The sequence below is a fragment of the Vicia villosa genome, unplaced genomic scaffold (genome assembly GCF_029867415.1).
Source record: "Vicia villosa cultivar HV-30 ecotype Madison, WI unplaced genomic scaffold, Vvil1.0 ctg.000032F_1_1_3, whole genome shotgun sequence".
NCBI lineage: Eukaryota > Viridiplantae > Streptophyta > Magnoliopsida > Fabales > Fabaceae > Vicia > Vicia villosa.
The window spans coordinates 832,375-852,835 of record NW_026704967.1 but is presented as its reverse complement, the minus strand read 5'-3'; the positions used below and the strand labels follow the sequence as shown (position 1 = coordinate 852,835).

Sequence of the window (20,461 nt, the reverse complement as noted above, 5' to 3'; positions counted from 1 at the left end):
TACAATTGACGAAATTAACAACTATGACAACTATTTTCATTTGTACAATAATAAAATTTGCACATACATCGTATTTGATATTGAAATTCACAAAGAAACTATGACAACAATTTTGATTAATACAACCATAAAACTTACAATTACAAGAATTTGATGTAATGATTCGCCATTGAGGATTTATAGTAAAAGGATGAACCCTGCTATGAAATTCGTAAAACAGGTGCTGCAACTATTCTAATTAATTGAAACGAAAGTCTTGCAATTGTCGGAATTAGAGACCATAATTCGTTATTAAGAATTTCTGACAAAAACTTAAACCCTAACATTTGCATTAAAGAGTAACAAAAAAATCCCGACCTCAAAATTCGACTAATATAAAAGACATATCGTGATATCAATTATTCAATAAATTTTTAATCATGTACACAAATCGATGAGTAATGAGTTAAGAACAATATTAACAAATCATCAAACAAAGAAAAATAACTAAATTAACAAAAGAAAAAGATAAAACACAAAGTAGTAATTTAGCCCAACAAAAAAATGTGATCTATGTATGATGTATGATTAAGGTCTGTCTATTAAGGTGCACGTAATAGTAGTTTGTCTTTGCCGATTGGGGGTTCCAGAAAGAATATATATAACGGAACGTTTGATAACGGGGAAGGTTCATTTCCCCCTTTTTATGTCTCAGAACCCTAATTTCGTGAACTTGACCACAAACTTGCCTCTTATACTCCCAATTCTCTCCGGTAATTGATTATTTTTATCCCTGACTAGATTGTTTGGAATGATTAAATTCGTCATGTGAGCCATCTCCTTTGATTAGGGCTAGGTCAATTTATGATTTTTCTTCTATTTCTTTATTGAATTTCAATTGCTTACGCACTGTATTGTTATCCCTAAATCATTGTTTTTTTTCTTCCTAGCTACTGTACTGCACTGATTTGCTAAAATTTAATTTTTTGATTTATTAAATGTATTGTGTATATTATCTGTAAATTAAGTTTCATTTATGAAGCATGATGGTTAAATTATGAATGTGTGAAGTAGTGAATGTAATCTGTTGGAAATTATTGAGAATCAGAGTTATCCATTGTGTATATTCATATTGTTTGTTTGATATGATACCTGATTGTGTGAAATGGATATTGTAGTTGTAGGGGCTGCAATTCAGCAGGTTTTGGGTTAGGGTTATTGATTGGAATGGCATCAGTCTCTAGTCAGCAACAGTTCCGGTACACCCAGCCACCATCGAAGGTGCTTCATTTGAGAAACTTACCGTGGGAATGCACTGAGGAGGAACTGATTGAACTTGGGAAGCCATTTGGAAAAGTTGTGAACACAAAATGCAATGTTGGGTCAAATCGAAATCAAGCTTTCATTGAATTTGTAAGTGGTTTTCTTTTTTTAGCTTATCTTGATATTGTTTTCTCAGTTATGAAATAAAATTACTGATTGTTAACTTCAAATCATATGTTGTTACCATAACTTACAGACAGACTTGAATCAAGCCATTGCAATGATATCATACTATGCGTCATCTTCGGAGCCTGCACAAGTGCGAGGGAAAACTGTTTATCTTCAATATTCAAATAGGCAAGAAATAGTGCATAACAAAACTGCTGCAGATGTTGCTGGGAATGTTTTGTTAGTAACAATTGAAGGTGAAGATGCACGCCTTGTCAGCATTGACGTCTTGCACTTGGTAAGAAATGACATGTGTCACGTGTGCATCAGTTATATGCTAACACGGTCACCACAAGGATGCTAGTCCTTTAGAGTTGTGATTAGGTTTTTCTTTGTCAGGGCATGGAAAACTTGATATGTATATAAATGAATCAGCCGACCCATGTGAAGGCAATATCTTCGATGGCAGCTTAGTGCTTTGGGAGAAATAGCACTTGTGTGTTTGTCTCTTTTCTCCTTTCCCTATCATTACCTCTTTCTTCCCTATTCTCCCTCTGAACTCCTACCACTTTGTAGTTTAGGGTGTTGCCTCATTTTTGTTTTATCATTTGTGCACACATGCTGCATTTACTCATCATCTGCATTTTCTCTGTACATAGATTATTCACCAGAATTTGTGATGTTCAGTTATTTCATTGTGTTCTTGCTATTTTTTAGTGTTTGAAAGTAGGCTAAAAGTTCCCTTTTAAACTTGGCAGTTAAACGCTAGTTTTCACATGGTTTATAGTTGAAGAGGTAGTTCACTTTGAAAGTACTATGTTTGAATCAAATCTTCATGTATAAAAAATTAATGGTACCCTCTCCTTTTAAACCTCTTTTATTATTCCAGTCAAGTATTCTTGGCAGTTATTCAAAGAAAGTCGTAATTTGAAATATATCCCTTGTCTTGACTTAGCTATTCCTCCACTTTCTTTAGTTAATGTTAGAGATTTATTGAGAAATTTATGGAAATTGTTGTTGGTTTCTTAATTTTTCACTTGTTTTTCTCATTACTTACATTGTTCTATTTCTTGTAATACGACCAATGCATGCAAGGAAAGCATTTTTCTATTAGCATATCAAGATATGTACTGATTTACTTAAAGCCTTAAATTTTCTGTGCTATTTAAGCCTTATCATGGTTTTCTTTTTAATCTTTATTTTCCGTTTCCATTAAATGGAGCTTGGTAGTTTATGTAAGTTATGAATTGACTTGCTTATATGCTGAAACTTTAATTTGTTGCATTCCCTCTTTTCTATAATATATCTTAGAAAGCACAAGCCTTTGTTCATTTTGGGTTCAAGTTTAAAATTTATCTTAATAAATATCATCTTGAAACTTGAAAGTTTAACATTTTGCTTTTGTAGGTATTTTCAGCCTTTGGTTTTGTGCATAAGATTACTACTTTTGAGAAGACAGCAGGATTCCAGGTTAATGATAAGAATTTTTTTTCTTGTTGTTGCTGTCCATATTTTGATGCTGTATACCCAAAGCTTATTCTATGTACTACTGTTTAGGCACTGATTCAATTCTCAGATGCTGAGACTGCTACTTCTGCTAAGGATGCTTTAGATGGAAGAAGCATACCCAGGTACCAATTTTAATACTTGTTTGACGATGTTTCAGCACAACTGATGGGTAGGGTATCATGGTGGTAGATGTCATGTCATGGTGCATTTGTTCTCAGATGAGTCAATACCCAACTATTTGATTGTATGTTGTACATTCACACTTTGGTTGTTCTTTTGGTATGTACCTCTGTCCCTAAATATAGGACATTCTTAAGAAATTTCCATGTTCTTTTTTTATATCTTAATCAAAATACTCCTAATTATTGTACATATTTTTTTATAACCAGTAATGATAGAAAGATTCATTCAGAAAATTCTCATTTCTATTATCAATCATTCAGTGAAATTAGGGGCAAGGTATTATTAGGATAAAAAAAGGATGAAAAGTGGTTTAGAAAGTTAGATCAATTAGTTAGGGGAGTCAAAACTGTTAGTTAGAGAAGATTTATTAGATAAATAAATAGGGTGATATAAGGTTTTGTAGGATCATTCTGATTTGTTAATTTGGGAAAGCACAACAGTGACTTTGTTGCAAGGAAACTCTTAGAAGAGAAATATTTCTTACACTATCAGTCATTAAAATTGTCATTTATTCTTAAGTTTTCTATCCGTTTTCATAGCTCTTCCCTAGGTTCCTAACAGTGTCAGTGACACATTGGTACGATTAGCTACTGAATGCCAACTGAGCAGGACTTGAATTGAAGTCTCAGATTTTAGCTGAATTGCAACTTATTAGTCATTTGGAACATTAATTAGCTCTTATTATTTCTGTGTTTGGTATTTCAGCTTGTTGATCTTTAATCCCACCCTTGTATCAGGTATCTGCTTTCTGAACAGGTGGGGCCATGTACCCTCAAGATCACATACTCTGGTCATACAGACTTAACTGTTAAGTTTCAAAGCCATAGGAGCAGGTATTTCTGATTTCCTTAGTATTTTACCGGCTTGCTTGAAACCATGCTTTGACAGAACTTTTCTATTTTTTTTCTTGTGGATATTGGTTTCATGTGTCACCCTTATTAGCTATGATCCCTTTTCCTTTCTATCATGGAAGTAAAAAAAATATTAATTAGTTATATTTCTTGCTCCAGAGACTATACTAATCCTTACCTTCCTGTTGCCCAATCAGCTATTGAGGGAGGTGGACAGGTAAATGTTTTGACTGTTTTGTTTTAAGGGATAGCATATTATATATCCTGTCACTTGATTTGTGCAATTGACAACCTCGGAATTGCTTGTTTTAAAAGTCTTTCTTCATTCTCATCTGTTGGGTGTTTGTCTTGCATGCTGACTCACTGACTGAGGATTTTTGTCCCCATATAACTTTTCCAGGTCATGGTTGGTTTGGATGGGAAAAGACTGGAGGCTGAGAGTAACGTTCTTCTTGCATCTATTGAGAACATGCAATACGCTGTAACATTGGATGTCTTACATACGGTATTTTTTAGCTTGGCCAACTGTTTCTTTACACTGTTTTTTGACAATACAGCTTAGATAATAATATCATACTTCTGTTTCTTTTTGTGATAGGTTTTCTCTACTTTTGGACCTATTCAAAAGATCGCAATGTTTGATAAGAATGGTGCTTTACAGGCTCTGATTCAATATCCAGGTTAGGTTAGATTATTTGAAGAATTTACCGGATCATTATTTGGATATACTATAATTGTAGTCTCCATTATTAGTACCTGTGCCTAGTGCAAACCAAGTGGGTGTGCTTGCCTGACTGTTTTCCTTGTCACCTAAACCCTTATTAGACATTTCATTTTTGGGAAGTTCCCAAATGTGCTCCGACTCTTATGGATTGTTGAGGAGACTGGCAAGTGTTATTGTATGCAATTGTATATGCACCTAGATGAACACTTTGTTTGCAGTATCATCCTGGATAGCTGCTTCGTTTGATCTAAATCTAATAATACTTCAAACCAGAAGTGGTCCTACTGGGATTAGTTTATGGATTTAATTTTTATACATTGGGATTTTAAATATTTCTTACAACCGTCAATCAATGACAACTGTTAGATCATTAATCACGTTTGACTTTAATCGTAACTGTTTCTAAAAGCCACACATATAATTGGTTGTGAATTGTTGACAGTGTTAAATCTTTGAATAGTATATCATATGACAATTAAACTCTCGATGAATTTTGGGCAGAAATATTTAACAAAGATACTTGTTCTTTACTCAATTTTCATGCGAGTAACTCTGTAGCACCGACACCTTTGAAAAAAGGCGTGTCAGTGTTCGTGTCGGTATCGGACACCGACACCGACACTTGTGATTACGTTCAATTTATTCATTTTTTAAAATTATTATTGGTGTCGACGTATTTGTGTCGTGTCCGATGACTTTGTCTGTGTCCGTGCTTCATATAATTTCCAAAGATATGATTCTTCTCTCAATGATTCTGGGTATGTTGCTTGTTGGGAATCTCCTCAGCAAGACCTATACTTATCTTTGATACGTATAATATTGACAATTCAAGGGTTAAGTTTGCATTTTTATGTCAGTGTCTCATAATGAAAACATGGGGAATTTTAACCTTATCAGCAGTTAGAGATTTACTAGTTGCCTTGTTTTATTTTATACCGTCATTCAGTCTTTATAAGCTGATAGTTACATGTTATGGCTTGCAGATACCCAGACAGCTGTTGTGGCCAAAGAAGCCTTGGAAGGGCACTGCATTTATGATGGAGGTTTTTGCAAGCTTCACCTCTCATATTCACGTCATACGGATCTTAGTATAAAGGTAAACAATCAACTCTATCCGTAAACTGAGGATTAATGCCATTTAAAGAAATTCTTGATCGAATATATGAATAGAAGAAGCCTTTTATGATAACTAGTCTATTTGTCGTGGCAGAGATCAACTGGTGTAATGATTTTTTGAACTTGTTGCATGTAATATGACTCTGGCGGTTTAATTTCCATGATTACTTGTTTAATTACAGGTTAATAATGATAGGAGTAGAGACTATACCATTCCTATTACACCTGTTGTGAACCTTCAGCCCTCAATTTTAGGACAACCTGTTTCTACGATGGCTGCTCCTGCTCAGCAATACAATGGGTCTCAGTATACTCTAGTTTCTGACCCAGCTATGACCCCTCAACCTCAGGCAGGATGGGGGACAGCTCCACCGGCAGTTGCTCAATCTATGCCACTGCAGATGTACAACAATGTTTACATGCCACCTGGAAACATGCCACCACAAATGTCACCTGGAAACATGCCACCACAAATGTCACCTGGGAACATGCCACCACAAATGCCACCTGGAAACATACCACCTGGAATGCAATTTCCAAATCATAGCATGCTGCAACCGACATCCACACTACCTGCATATGGGTTTGACCGCACTCAATAGCTTGCTCGTCTTCTGTGTCTCAAATAGATCTGCATTTGCTAAGAGTCAGCTGACCTCTGTTGAAGTTATTTAAATTAGGGTTCCCATTTGGTGAAACTGGCAGTCATTGAATAATGTTTTGAACCTCAAATAGGTCACTTTTAATTTTCCCTTTTATTATTTTTATATTTTGAATGAGTGTCTGCTTTAAATTGACTAAACTTTTAATTGGCTTAGCTTTGAAACAAAATGTTATGTTTGTTTTGACCAAAAAAAAAAAATGTTATGTTTGTGTGTTTGGATTAGGTCCGGAAATAACTAATTTTGTACCAGGAAATGGTATTTGAAAAGTAATTTTAGTTAGTATGAGTATCTCATGCTATTGCCTTCTATTTAGCTATGGGTTATAAGTTAAATTTTATGGTGAGGGAATATTGTCCCACTTCAAGGGTTTAAAAATCACTCGCAATGAGATTTACATTTACCTTTTTATAAGGAAACTAGTAAGATTCAGAATCTGGAAGCTCTAAATTTATCATCAGTTATTTTATCACTAATTCAAAATACAACTTAGTTGGTAGTTGGAAGGATATTATAGCTTTATTAAACTTTCTTACAACATGGAAGCTCATTTGAAATTATGAATGTGTTTGAGAATATTGTTGAATCTGAAGTATATATACCTTTTTAGGTAAAAGGAAGTTTGGGTGTGAAGTACCCTTATAAGGTAAAAGCAAGTTTGGGTGAGTTCTACTCGATCATAGTCTCAATCTCCGCTCAAAGTGGAAGGTGCTCAATCTAAGCGCTAAGTTTAATTGAAACCGGAAGTCTAATAAACATGAAGTCTAATAATGTGAAAATATATATGATGGTATTCTCTAATGATGTTAGGTCAACAATGTCCAAAAACAAAATAACAATCTAATGTCGATTGTCCAAAAGAATGTTTAGTACCTAGGGGGTAGGAATGGACTTGCTTTAAAAGCATTTGATAAAAGCAAACAATTAAAGTAGAGTCATAAGATAACTAAAGGAATTGTATTTTAACATCTGTCTACTTGGACAATGATGATTGAAGCAAAGATTATAGGTTTTCATAAACTCTAAAAGAACCCCTTGTATAAGGGGCCACAAACGTCATATATAAGGGGTCACAATTGTCAAATCAAGGTACACAAAATTTATTAAAATTTATGCCTTTTATATTGAACATTCACGAACTTAAACGTCAAAGTGTTTGCGGGTACACCTAGACAAACAAGATTTATGGGTCTAAGATTGCAAATACCTGACATATCCATCTGCAAGAAAAGCTTCCTTGTCAGTAGGAACATTGACATTGTTTGTGGGAGCATAAGATAACATTCAAACCATTTTCTCAAACTTCATGAAATAAAAAACTGGGGAAGAGAAACCCACAACTCCAACCACCCGCGATCCTTGGCTAGCAAAGTCGTGAGGAGGGCCCCTCATTGGGAGGAAGGACACACCGCTTCATCTTACCCAGGAAGTCATATCCAAACTCCTTCGGCGGTCAAGGCATTTGCCCCTTTCTCTTGGACGATGAACTTTAAATACTAGAGGAGGAAAACACATATCTACCTCAAGACATTAATAATATATCACCTTATGAGTCCTTTTGAAGGCCATGCAACAAATAACGAAACAAACACTTTGCCGAGGAACTTACTCGTGGAGGTCAACAAACAATCTGCAACCTTGGAACTCAAGAACGAACAACTTTGAGAAGTCAAAGTTCCAAATCACAACTGTTTCTAACATCTTAAACTCCAGGACGTCCTAGTCAAAAATCTCAATGATGACTCGTCCTAACACCAGAGAGAGCAGGGTCACCGAAGGTGTAGAACCTTGTCACTGCCATGTGGAAGGCATTCTCCTCGAAGCTCAAGGCAAGAAGGATGAGGACCTAGTCCCTGAATTTGTTGCTACTAAAGAATTTCTCGTTCTTCATTCTCCGATGACTCATAAAAGAAGGAAGAAATATCTTTCCGAAATGCCTTCAACAAAAGGATCAACATGTACCCCATCGGAAGAGAACTCCAAAAATAATTGGGGATGAAAAGTTACGATGGAACAACTGACACCGACGATCACTTGGAATTGGTCGATGTTCTAAATTTTCAAGGAGCAAGGGATTCTGGAAAATGCAAGTTGTTCGTCCTCACTCAGAAGGCAAAATTCATGGTCTAGTTTAAAGGGATGAAGAATGATTCGATTAATTTGTTGGGAGAAGTTCATATACGCTTATCCATGCATTTCACGACATTTCGGAGACAACCCAAGTTAGTGGAAATTTTGAGATCTATTAGATAAGGAAAAGTCGATATACTTGATCTTACATTAATAGGTTCAATAGGGAAGCAATACTAGTGAAAAGTGCTGATGACGAGATGATGAAATACCCGTCGAGTTTCAGACTCCAACCAAGGTCCAATTTTTTTGAGAGCATCGGAATCAAAGTCCATTAAACCTTCAATAGTCTGCTGGCGAAGGATGAAAAAAAATGTAGTATGAGGAAAAATTAGGAACCATCAAGGTAATCTACATAAGAGGGTTTGAAAAAGAAGAGAAAAATAAAATAGTACATGAAGATACCAGACATGGATCTGAAAAGATAGGTGAAGTTGAAAAAGATTCTCAAACCAATCGAGAAGGAAAAGGGGTACCCATGTTCATGTACGAAGACTACACTCATTAATACACATAGAAAACACACCCTACAAGAGTGCATCAACGCATAATTTTAAGAGAAGAGCAAATAGAAACACCAAAACCTATCCGGGAACATCTCGGGGTGGACAAATCTCGATATTACCGTTTCCACCAATGTAACAACCATAACACAAATTAATGTGTTCAACTAAAAGAGCTATCGAAGATCTAATTAAGAAGGGAATGCTGTCTAGATTTTCCCATTAGGACAAAATCATATCCAAGGAGAAGAGGGGTTGGAGGATGATAGTTCACAGAGAAAAACGAACAAAATAACCTAGGTAACCAAAAAATAGAAACATTATGCCTAGGCCCCCTCTATCTTTGGATAAACAAACCTTATCCCAACTAACCCAATAAAATTTCTTCCTATTCTCAAGCTCACCCTAAAGGAATCTACCTTTAATACTTTTAATCTGATCGATAACTTTGATAGGAGCCTTGTAGAAACAAAGGGTATACAAAGGGATAGAGTTTAGGATAAAATTGATCAACCCCACTCTATCTCCCATGGATAGATGTCTTCTCTTCCAAGTTGATAATCTTCTCTTTATGTTATTAATAACATCCTTCCACATGTTCACTCTTCTAGGACTATCCCTCACATTGACTCCAAGGAATTTAAAAGGCAAAGACTATCTCTTACTGCTACATTCAATATCCAAATACTAATATTATTTGGTCATATGAGGTTAATAAATAGTAACATAAGAATTAAAGTTATGGATTAGAAGAGAAATTGAGAGGCTATGGATTGAAAGAGAGATAATCTTAAAAAGGACGATTAAGTCACATAATGTATGACATTATAAGCTTAATCATCCCTCCTCCATTTAACCTTATATAAGATAGAGGTTACATGGGAATTATTTTTCATTCTATCATCATTATTCCAAGAGACAAATTTTAAATTTGGAAAGTGTCTCCTTGCATTCTCTTTCTCCTATCTTTCGGTTCTCCCAAGCCAAAAAAGTAAGGAGAGAAACTTGTTCCCTTCTTCCGCACTAGCATACATGATGATCCAATTATGACTCGTGGACCAACACTAGAGGAACGACGCTTGACGTTCTCAGAGATCTTCATTGAAAGCTAACGCATTCACTACTATGAAAAACACATATAACAACAGTTGCAAAAGACCTATAATAAAGGTTGAACAACCGTTGTTAGGTAGGGTGTGATTGTAAGTGGGTTATTTACAATCACAGTCTATTACCCGTGGTAGTAAACTAGATAGTGTGCTACATACAACCACAATTGTATTGAACAACCGTTATTGTATGTCTTTTAATAAAATAAAAAAATACAGCAGTAGAACAACAAAAGCAAGTAGAAGAACAGTAACAACAATAACAATAAAAACAACAATAACAACAACAAGAAGAACAAAAAGAGCAACAACAACAACAATAACAACAACAAAACAACAACAAAACAACAACAAGAACAACACTAATAACAACAAGAACAACATCAATAACAAAAAAAGAACAACAAGACAATAACAACTAACATTGCTTACTCGAATCCATACTTTCCTTGTTTCATTCAAGTTGGAGAAGAAATGATGGAGTTCTGATATTTATTAATGAAGGATATGATATTTTCGAGTTTTGTTTATGGAAGAAATGATATGTTCAAGCTTGGTTTAGTTAAGAAATAGTGTTTCGTAAATGAAAGAAGACGTTTAGAGGTAGAAGATGAAGTTCGTCTAAGTTGGAAGTTCTTTTAAGTTTTAGGTTTCACGCAGATCACCAATTGTAGTGTTTTGAGCGTTGATAATCACTAAAAAGACGGTCAAGACTTGTTTAAGAACGGCGAAGAAACTCAATAAACACGCTACATACAACACGAATTGTATTAAACAACTATTGTTGTATGCATTTTAATAAAATATAACAAATGCAGCCGTAGAACAACAACAACAATATTCGAACTCATGATCATGCGCTACATACAACAACAATTGTTGTATGTACTTTAATAAAATATAAAAAATGCAGCAGTATAACAAAAATAACAACAAGATTCGAACTCATGACCATGCATTACATACAACAATAATTGTATTAAACAACCGTTGTTGTATGTATTTTAATAAAATAATAAAAATACAGCAGTAAAACAACAACAACAGCAACAACAACAAGATTCGAACTCATGACCATACACCACTTTTCACCACGGTTGAAAGTGCCAACCGTAGTAAAAAAATATGCTTAAAATGACAATAAAAGAAAAGTGTCTAATTCAATAGATTCTACTACGGTGAATCCTTTGACCGTGGTGAAATAAAATTCGGCGGCGTTACGAAATATGGTTTTTTTAGTAGTGATTAGATTTCAAGAATGAGATTTTTAAAATTCCGCTATAAGCATATAAAATTCTACACTTCAGACACACCCAAAATTACACCAGAATGCGTTATTCTAAGATCCACCCCATTTTGCTAAAAAAATAGTCTAGAGATACATCTCAGGACACACCCAAATTTTCGTAAAATAAGATGGCTCAACAATTTGTGTTGAAATGTAACTTATGACCATGCGCTACATACAACAATGATTGTATTAAACAACCGTTGTCGGTTGTTGTATGTATTTTAATAAAATATTAAAAATACAATAGTAAAACAACAACAATAAGATTCGAACTCATGACCATACGCCACTTTTCACCACGGTTTGTGCCAACCGTGGTAAAAAATGTGCTTAAAAATGACAATAAGAGAAAAATGTCTAATTAAATAGATTCTACTACGGTGAATCCTTTGACCATGGTGAAATAAAATTCGGTGGCTTTACGAAAGATGATTTTTTTTAGTAGTGATTAGATTTAAAGAATGAGATTTTTAAAATTCCCCTATAAGCATATAAAATTCTACACTCTAGACACACCCAAAATTATACCGGAATGCGTTATTCTAAGATCCACTCCATTTTGCTAAAATAATAGTTTAGAGATACATCTCAGGACACACCCAAATTTTTGTAAAGTAAGATGGCTCAACAATTTATATTAAAATGTATGTAAAAAGATGCGTTAAAATATGCATCTCTGGACGCTAGGAACAATTGTGACTTTTTACTATGGCAGACAAGTACATGTAAGTGTGGAAAGAGTAACCCCTTACCACATGCCCAATAATTCATGGTAGATATGAACCTTTGATCATGTTATGTATGAGCAAGGTTAAAAAAAGTTCTGTTACCGCTCATTTTTATTAACCACGACTACCATAATTTTAAAACATTGTGCATGAGGCAAATTTTATTACCTTGTCCAAGAGGTGCACGATGTCTTAAGCTTGTGAGAAATTTTGCACAGCACAGCAACAAAACGTTATAGAACCACTACACGACAACATACAAATTTGGCGAATTGAAATTTGCAAATCAAACAAAAAAAACATGATAGCTCTAGAATTTGCAAGCAACTTGAGTACTTGCAGAGTTCACTACGCCAAATTTAATCTTTAACAGCACCCCTACTAAAGCGCTTCTAGTAAAAAGCGCTCTTATAGGTTGCACTAAAAACAAAATAAAAAAACACGCTAAAAAAGCGCTCTTAAAGGGGGGGGGTATGAGAGCGCTTCTGAAAAGCGCTGTGGTAGGGGGGGTGTATGAGAGCGCTTTTGAAAAGCGCTTTGGTAAGGGGGGGGTATGAGAGCGCTTTTGAAAAGCGCTTTGGTAAGGGGGGGGTATGAGAGCGCTTTTCAAAGTGCTGCTATAGGGGGGTTTAATGAGAGCGCTTTTTGCTAAAAAGCGCTGGTATAGACCAGGCTATGAGAGCGCTTTTCAGAAGCGCTTTAGTAGCCTTTATTAGTAAAAGTTAAAAACAAAAACACGCTTTCACTTTCTCACTTTCTCTCTTTCGTTTTCTTTTTATTTACTGTTTCTCACTTTCTCTGCAGCCACAGCCTCCGTCGTCGCCAGCCACAGCCACCATCGTTCGTCCCTCCGTCGCCAGCCACCACCGTTCGTCCCTCCGTCGCCAGCCACCACGAGCAACCTCCGCCGTTCTTCTTCCTTTCAGATCCAAAACACACGAGTTTATGGTGAGTTGAGGTTCGTGTTGTTGCTGAGTTCGGTTTCGATTCTGAATCTACAAACCAAAACCGGGTGAGACCTTTCTGAGTTTATTTCTTATTCTCTCTTCCTCTCTCAAATTTCTGAAGGGTTTGTTTGATTAGGAAAGTGATGAACAAATGTTTGGGTTTGATGAATGTTTGTCTGGTTATGTTTGATGATGATTTGTGAATGGTTTTGTTTCTGATGAATGGTTTGCGTGTATGAGAAAGATGAACAATTAGGGTTTTGGTTAGTGTTTGCGGCTGTGTATTGTGATTGTTGTTGGATGAATATGAACAATGTATTTACAGTTTCTGGAGAGGTTTTTCGAAGATGATGAACAGAATTTTTTTTAGGGTTTTTGGTTGTTGGCTCTACGGCTCTACGGCTGATTTTTTTTAGGGTTTCTGGTTGTTGGCTCTACGGCTCTACGGCTGATTTTTTTTAGGGTTTTTGGTTGTTGGCTCAATTGACTTGTTCTTTTATCAAAAACTATTTTTATGTGCATGTGGTTGTTAATTGATTTCTTATAAATTGGTTTCTGTTCTGGTATAGCACTATTTTTATTAACTATTTTGTCTTTTGTTCGGAGATGAGGAAATTTTTGGTTGATAGAGAAAATATTGAGAATGTGAATGTTGTGTAAATAATCACGTTTTTCTATTGTAGGTTGAGCTTCAAACAGTGGATGGACTGGTAAAGGATAGAACACAATGTGCCCCTGCCGATTATGTTCCACAGAATAAGAATCAAGTAATGTACCCCGAAGCTAAGTCTTCTGTGGCAGGATCGTTCGGGGTACAGTTATTTGATTCATATTCTGTGACACAATACAACATAGCTCAGGTGACTACTGGTTCTCCACTAAAGCATCAATACAACATAGCTCCAGATAATACAGGAAGCGTACATTGGCTGCATAAGAACTCGGAAGTTGTTTCCCATTTAGTTGTTTTGGTTTAGAAATATGTGAATTGGTTTAGTTGTTTTGGTTTATAAATATGTATATATGTATTTTGATTTACATTAATGGTATATAATATAATACTTTTTTGTATATAATCGATATCGATTATAATAGTATATATCGATTTGAAATGATAAATTATAGGTTCATGAAAAAATACTGCCAAAAAATAGTAAATTACAGGTTCTAAAATATTGCTGCCAAAAGTGCAGGTTTAGAAATAATAAAAAGCATAAAAAAAAAAAAAAAAAAACGCAACATACGAAAGCGCTTTTGAAAAAAGCGCTCTTATAGGGGTGCCTACCAGAGCGCTTTTTCTTGAAAAGCGCTCTTAAAGGGGGGCCTACAAGAGCGCTTTTTCCAGAAAAGCGCTCTTATAGGGGGGGTCTACGAGAGCGCTTTCAGAAGCGCTTTTGTTACCTACGCCAGCGCTGGCTTTCACAGCGCTTTTAAGCGCTTTTAAAGCCCAAAAAAAGCGCTTTTAAAGCCCCAGCGTGTTGTAGTGGTTACAATAAAAAAAATTCAAAAAAGAATAAAAGAACGATCAAGAAATTTAAAAATTAAAGTTTTAAATGTGAAATTGGAAGAATAAAAATATGAAGACAACAAAAAGTAAAATAAACAAAAATGAAATGTAAGGATAGGTTATAGACAAAGAAACACATAAATGCCAACCCAAAATTTATATCTGACATCTTTTAATGATGAGTGATATTCCTCCTATGCTGTTATAACATTTTATTGAAATTTATTTTTGCATTTATCAGAAATTTTAAGAAAATATTGAATTTTTTCGAAAAATCCGGTAGTTCATTTTCAAAATGGAAAAAATTACTAGATTTTTAAAAAAACCCGGTAGTTCATTTTCGACAATTTTTTTTACTCTACCATAAATTTCAAAATTTCTGATAAAATTACAACACTTATTAAAATTTACCCGAAATTTCGGTAAATTTCAAATTTTCCGGTAGTATAAAAGTTATATATATATATATATATATATATATATATATATATATATATATTAAAATATTCATACTGAAAATTTGGTATGTTATTGGGTTTTTTTTGGAAAATCTACCGAAAGTTTCGTTCTTGTCACCTCCAAAATTTGTTCATGGGCAATTTGGGAATTAAGAAAAATTAGAGGTGCCAGATATAATTTAGGGGGTGACATGTTAAATTCTTCAATGGGTAGAATTTGGACAGTGTAATATAGTACCCGTCCCCATATCCGTAGTTCGAAAAAATTTCCATACCCGAACTCATACTCGCGTGAGGACCAATATTTATACCTGTACCCATATCCTAGGGATACCTAAACATCCATACTCATACCCGTTTACTTCTATTTCTAATAAAAATAATCCATCAATTATAATTTATCTTGTAATTTAAAGTTTTTAACAACATTAAAAATAATAAAAGGATGTTATTGTTGACTTAAAACAAATATTTATATTAAAATGCGTATAAGTTTAATAGTGATGTATTTAATAACATTGATAAATTAATATGCATATATAATAATAAAAAAAATATAAATATATATTGTACTAGTATGAGACAGGGTGGGTACCAAAGTATACGTACCCGCGCTCATACCCACTTATTTTAATGGATAATTACCCGTGTCCGTGCTCATATTCATTTTGCATATAATTTTTACCATATCCATTATGGGTAAATTTTAATCCACCAAAAATGGGTCGAATTGTCATCCCTAATTATTAAGCTGATCACTTATGAGATGCATAGGTACATATACACTACCTTATACGATACTAATGAGGATACATTTTAACAAGTACAAATAAAAAAATAAGAGTTATTTATTTTTTAAAACAACTATGCTATTCATACACCATTTTTTTTTACACCTACATCCAATTTATTGTTCACAAATACCGTGAACATTGACATGAACAATGATCGTGAATAGTGATATGAACAATGTCCAGGTAACACAAAATTGGTTGATTGAATGTAAAAAGTTGGTTAATATAATTTGTAGTTTGGTCCATAAACATTCAAATATTAAAAATAATTTTTTAGTAGTATTCTAGTAAAACATATTTGGACTACCTCCCATAAACAAATTCGGCAAGGTCTCAACTGTATAGCGTGTTTGAAGGGGTCTTGGGGAGAAGGATGGAGGGCCACCATTGTTGGTGACCTCCAAAGTTCTATTCCTCTTTGTGCTCTTCATTAATGGGCTTAGGCTCTGAAGGGAGATATTAAATAGTTTGGGGAATTCGTGTGGCAGATTATGGAATGCGTGCATCCAAAATGATGGTTTTGCTTATCCTTCAGGTGGGAGCCCCTACTTATAGTAAAGACTTTGATCGTTGCTGAATAATTACGATTAATGACCATTGTAACGTAACTGCCCATTAATCACTTGTAACGCTTGTAGCTGTCATTCATAATAGTTGTAACGTCTGTAACCGACTCCATCAATAGTTTGTATTGATTCATGATCCTTGACCTTCTTATGGCCGACCCGACTATTTACTTGCTCATAACAGGTCGTCATCCGGCCTGAGTCTCTGACTTTATATCTCGACTTTACTAGTCTTACACAGCTCCGTCTCAGTCTTCAAAAGGTTTTATCCGACTTACACGTCGGCTTAAGTATTTTTAATATGTACAAGTAATAAAATAAAGTTGATTAATGAAATGTAAAACTTTAGTTAATGAAGTGATAAAGTTGAGTTGTTTTTATTTTCTCTGGTTGGTCGCCTTATTTTCTAAATACCTGAATTGTTTTGATCGGTTTGTAATATCTTGTTTTTGGAAATACATTCTAATAAACGCTTAAATATTAAAAATAATTTTTAGATAATAAACGCTTAAATATTAAAAATAATTTTTAGATATTAAAAATAATTTTTAATAATAAAACAAATGAAGTGTATTAAAAATAATTTTTAATAGTAAAACAAAGTTGATTAATAAAATATAAAATATTAATTAATAAAATAATAAAGTTAACTAATAAACTATCAAATATGCGAGTAATAAAGTTAACTAATAAACGATATAAAAATATCATTTTTATTTATAAAATATAGAGTAAAAAAATAAATTATTAGATTAATAACAAATTATCACTATAAAAGTTTTTATAAAAGTTTTAAAAGATACAAAATAATGTTAATATACAATAAAGAAAAATTAAAATACATAAATATGTATAATAAATTATCACTAGGACAGTGCGGTATGGGCGTGTACCGGGTGCTGGTACTTTTCATTTTAGAAGTATCCAAGTATCCATGAGACGTCTTTTATCTTTAGTTAAAGAATCACTTTCATCTAATCCAAACCTTTTAATCTCTATAATCACTATTATTGATTTGTTCATGTTGCAATCAGGATTAGAAATTTTATTATCAGTTTACAACATTCATCACCTCCTTAACATCTACATACATGTACTGGATATAAAAACAAAAATTAGTCTCAATCAATAACAAGACAAAATGACAACAAATTACAACTAATCATGATTTACTCAAACCAATTAGGACATCCTTATAAGGAGTAGGAATTGGTATATGCATATCAACTTTTGTCTCCTCAGGCAATTGACGGTTAATATTTATTATAGGTTGATGCTGCTCCAAAATCAAGGGAACCCTTCCTTCTCTTGCATTCACCAGCCTCTCTTGTGCTCCACCTCGCAGTTTCTCCAATCTTATTCCATTCATTTGTTGCATTTTGAACACTTTCACTAAGTTTGTCAATCCACCAATAAAGAACATTGAGCTTCCAAACATGCCTAGCCAAATCCATGTCCCACCCTAAATCAATAATCATCAACACATGCATTAATTACTTCACTAATCTCGTACTAATCACAACCTTTAGATAGGGAGTAGTGCTTACAAGCAAGTATATGCCGTGGTGAATCTCTTTGTATTGTTCGTGATAATTAAGAATTGCACCAAGCATGAATGATAAACTCCCCATCAAAAAAGGTACGTACACAAACTGCTGCAAGATTTGAACATGACCATCTGCTCTCTCGTATACTTGACATGAATTATGAATAGATCCAACCACCCAAAATACCGGTCCAGCAACTAGCATGTTCACCACTGGCTTTTCCATTTTCAGAGAAACAAATCCATTCTCTTCCTGTCACACACATATCATTATCATCAACAACATAAAATAAGAAACCCTAATCCAGACACCAGACACAACACTCACACGTCAGAGTAATCACATGTATCAAACACCTATAGCAAAGATATATTCGAATTTAACAAATAGGCTAGGGCTCTTGAACTCATATTTTACCTCAATGAAAATGAGTAGAACTCCAAGGAAGAGAAGAAATGTTCCGATGATCTGAACAAAGGGAGCTGCAAATTCAACGAAGAAGAGCTGAAGATCAAAGGACAATAAAGCTAATCGGAAATCAATGCCAGCGAAGTGGGCCAGGATATCATGAAGATTAGCCGCCAAAATAATGGTGAGAGCGGCAAGAAGAAGAACGAGGCCGGAACGAGCTTCGGGGGAAAGCTGGGCTACGAAGCCGGAACAAAGAATGACGGTGGCAAAGAGATAGAGGCCTGCGTTGATGTATTCGTAGCGGTTTCTGGTGAGGCCTGGACCGTATGTACGAAAGTCTCTTGCTGAAGCTAGCTTCACCATTGTCTGGAAAGGAAACTGTGATGGTTTGGTAGTTGTGGAAGAGACATTGAGAAAGAGAGAGAAGAGAGAAAGGGTTGGATACGTGGCGAGTTGCATGAAGTTGTGTTGGTTGGTGTTGAGAGTGTAGTGTGGCACGTGGCGTGATCAGATGTTAAGATGCCGACTGTTGCGTGAGGATGGAGAACCTCGTCAACGATAGGGTTCTGCTGAGTTTGGGCTGGTTAGTTAGTGGGCCAATATTGGGCCTATATTTTCTAGAAACCAAGAGGTTGAGAATTTAACTTACCAACCGAGAGTTAATCCTGACACCCCCTAATTTGAAGGAAAGACCTTAATAACCATACCCCTAAATTGAAGGAAAGACCTTAATAACTGTTCTGGACTGGGCCAAGGCTAGGCCCAACACCGCTTTCGGCCCAATAAGTCTCAGAGGCCCATGAATAGTTCATTGCCTTCCCGACACGCCTTGCTCGGCACTAACACCCTACCCGGAGCGGACGACCTTGCTCGGCGTTAACTCTCCCCCGGACGTCATCCTTGCCGAGGACCCTGCTCCGCGCAGGGCTCTTTCATATCCAATCCTCCGAATAACTCGGATCCCACGTGGCTCCTAAAAGACCGCGTCTTCCCTTGGACTTCGGAGCGGTTAACCAGGACAGAGGGCGTACACGCACCTCCGATATTTCCGCCCAGGAAACCTGGCAGTCTCCTAGTTGGGCTTGGGAATCCAACCCAATAGCGAGATCATGGCCCAGCGCTGGGGGCTATATATACCCTCTTTGACTAGAGGGTCAGGTATTCAATTCTCTTCTAACCTTAGCTAGTACTTGCTCTCCTTTGCTCATCTACTCACTTTGGCATCGGAGTACCTTGCAGGTACACCCCCCCTCTCACTTTACGAAGACCAGCATCCGAGCAGGCCTTGACGATTCTTCTGGTCAGGTACGATCAGTGGCGCCGTCTGTGGGAAACAAGCTTCCCCTTCTTTAAAGAAACAAAGATCAAAAGCTAATCCATCCTTCGATCGTCATGGCCGGTAACAACAACAACACTGTCCTCGTCCCGACCCCCGATCCTTTCCGTCTTACGGACATGATCGAGGAATCCAGCCAGGCTCTGCATCGACGGGGAGGTCGGCGACACTCCGCTGAAAGGAATGGGAGGACAGGTCATGAGACCCCCCAATCCGTCAGAAGACCACCACCTCAGCACGTCGAGCAGGCTCAGAATGACGAGGCCGAGCAGCTCCAACCTCAGAACAACGGAGAGGACACAGCTCGGAACGATCGCAACGCCGAGTTGATCCAAACCCAGCCTGAACAACCGCTGACTCGCGTCCAACACGAGACGGACCACAGGGACGGGCAGACTGCCTCCTCCTCCACCCGTTCCCGTGAGAGACCGAGAACTCACCATCGGCAGACTCGGGATGCTACAGATGCCCATGGGGAAACCGACCCCTCGACCCTCGTCATCCTCAAAGAGCTGCAGCGGACCAACCGCCTCATCCGACTCCAGGGCGAACGGATTGAGAAACTGGAAAAGAGGCACCGTCACCGCTCTCCCCCGCGGAGACACCGTCGATCGCGTTCCTCCTCTTCGCGCTCCCCGCCTAGGAGGACTCGCCGACGCTCACCATCCTCCTCTCGGTC

The 20,461-nt window shown here is 36.1% G+C and overlaps 2 protein-coding genes across 3 annotated transcripts; one reads left to right on the top strand and one right to left on the bottom strand.

Moving 5' to 3' along the window:
* The first annotated feature begins 557 nt into the window (after window positions 1–557).
* On the top strand, window positions 558–6,565 carry LOC131622582 (polypyrimidine tract-binding protein homolog 2-like). Of its 2 annotated transcripts, none has more exons than XM_058893621.1 (11): window positions 558–752; window positions 1,158–1,392; window positions 1,499–1,708; window positions 2,818–2,880; window positions 2,968–3,041; window positions 3,840–3,935; window positions 4,113–4,170; window positions 4,354–4,458; window positions 4,552–4,633; window positions 5,661–5,773; window positions 5,976–6,565. In XM_058893621.1, the coding sequence occupies exons 2-11, from the start codon at window positions 1,207–1,209 to the stop codon at window positions 6,393–6,395; spliced, it is 1,407 nt and encodes a 468-aa protein (XP_058749604.1). In that variant the 5' UTR covers window positions 558–752; window positions 1,158–1,206; the 3' UTR covers window positions 6,396–6,565. The 2 variants fall into 2 exon arrangements, with proteins under 2 accessions (XP_058749604.1, XP_058749606.1); XM_058893623.1 differs by lacking the exons at window positions 558–752; window positions 1,158–1,392 and adding exons at window positions 1,810–1,906; window positions 2,169–2,263 and having other exon boundaries at window positions 1,572–1,708.
* Window positions 6,566–17,589: 11,024 nt separating this feature from the next.
* On the bottom strand, window positions 17,590–18,860 carry LOC131622550 (uncharacterized). Its single transcript, XM_058893587.1, has 3 exons — window positions 18,453–18,860; window positions 18,036–18,287; window positions 17,590–17,950 (listed from the first exon to the last, which is right to left on the bottom strand). Exons 1-3 carry the CDS (start codon window positions 18,807–18,809, stop codon window positions 17,651–17,653), a joined length of 909 nt encoding a protein of 302 aa, XP_058749570.1. The 5' UTR covers window positions 18,810–18,860; the 3' UTR covers window positions 17,590–17,650.
* Window positions 18,861–20,461: the final 1,601 nt, after the last annotated feature.

Excerpts from the sequence above, each read along its gene's own strand:
- LOC131622550 (XM_058893587.1), bottom strand. The coding sequence starts at position 18,809 with ATGGTGAAGCTAGCTTCAGCAAGAGACTTTCGTACATACGGTCCAGGC. Across the intron at positions 18,288-18,452 it reads TTCTACTCATTTTCATTGAG|GAAGAGAATGGATTTGTTTC; the intron begins GTAAAATATGAG and ends TGTGTGTGACAG. Across the intron at positions 17,951-18,035 it reads ACCACGGCATATACTTGCTT|GGTGGGACATGGATTTGGCT; the intron begins GTAAGCACTACT and ends TTATTGATTTAG.
- LOC131622582 (XM_058893621.1), top strand. The coding sequence starts at position 1,207 with ATGGCATCAGTCTCTAGTCAGCAACAGTTCCGGTACACCCAGCCACCA. Across the intron at positions 4,459-4,551 it reads CATTGGATGTCTTACATACG|GTTTTCTCTACTTTTGGACC; the intron begins GTATTTTTTAGC and ends TTTTTGTGATAG. Across the intron at positions 4,634-5,660 it reads GGCTCTGATTCAATATCCAG|ATACCCAGACAGCTGTTGTG; the intron begins GTTAGGTTAGAT and ends TATGGCTTGCAG.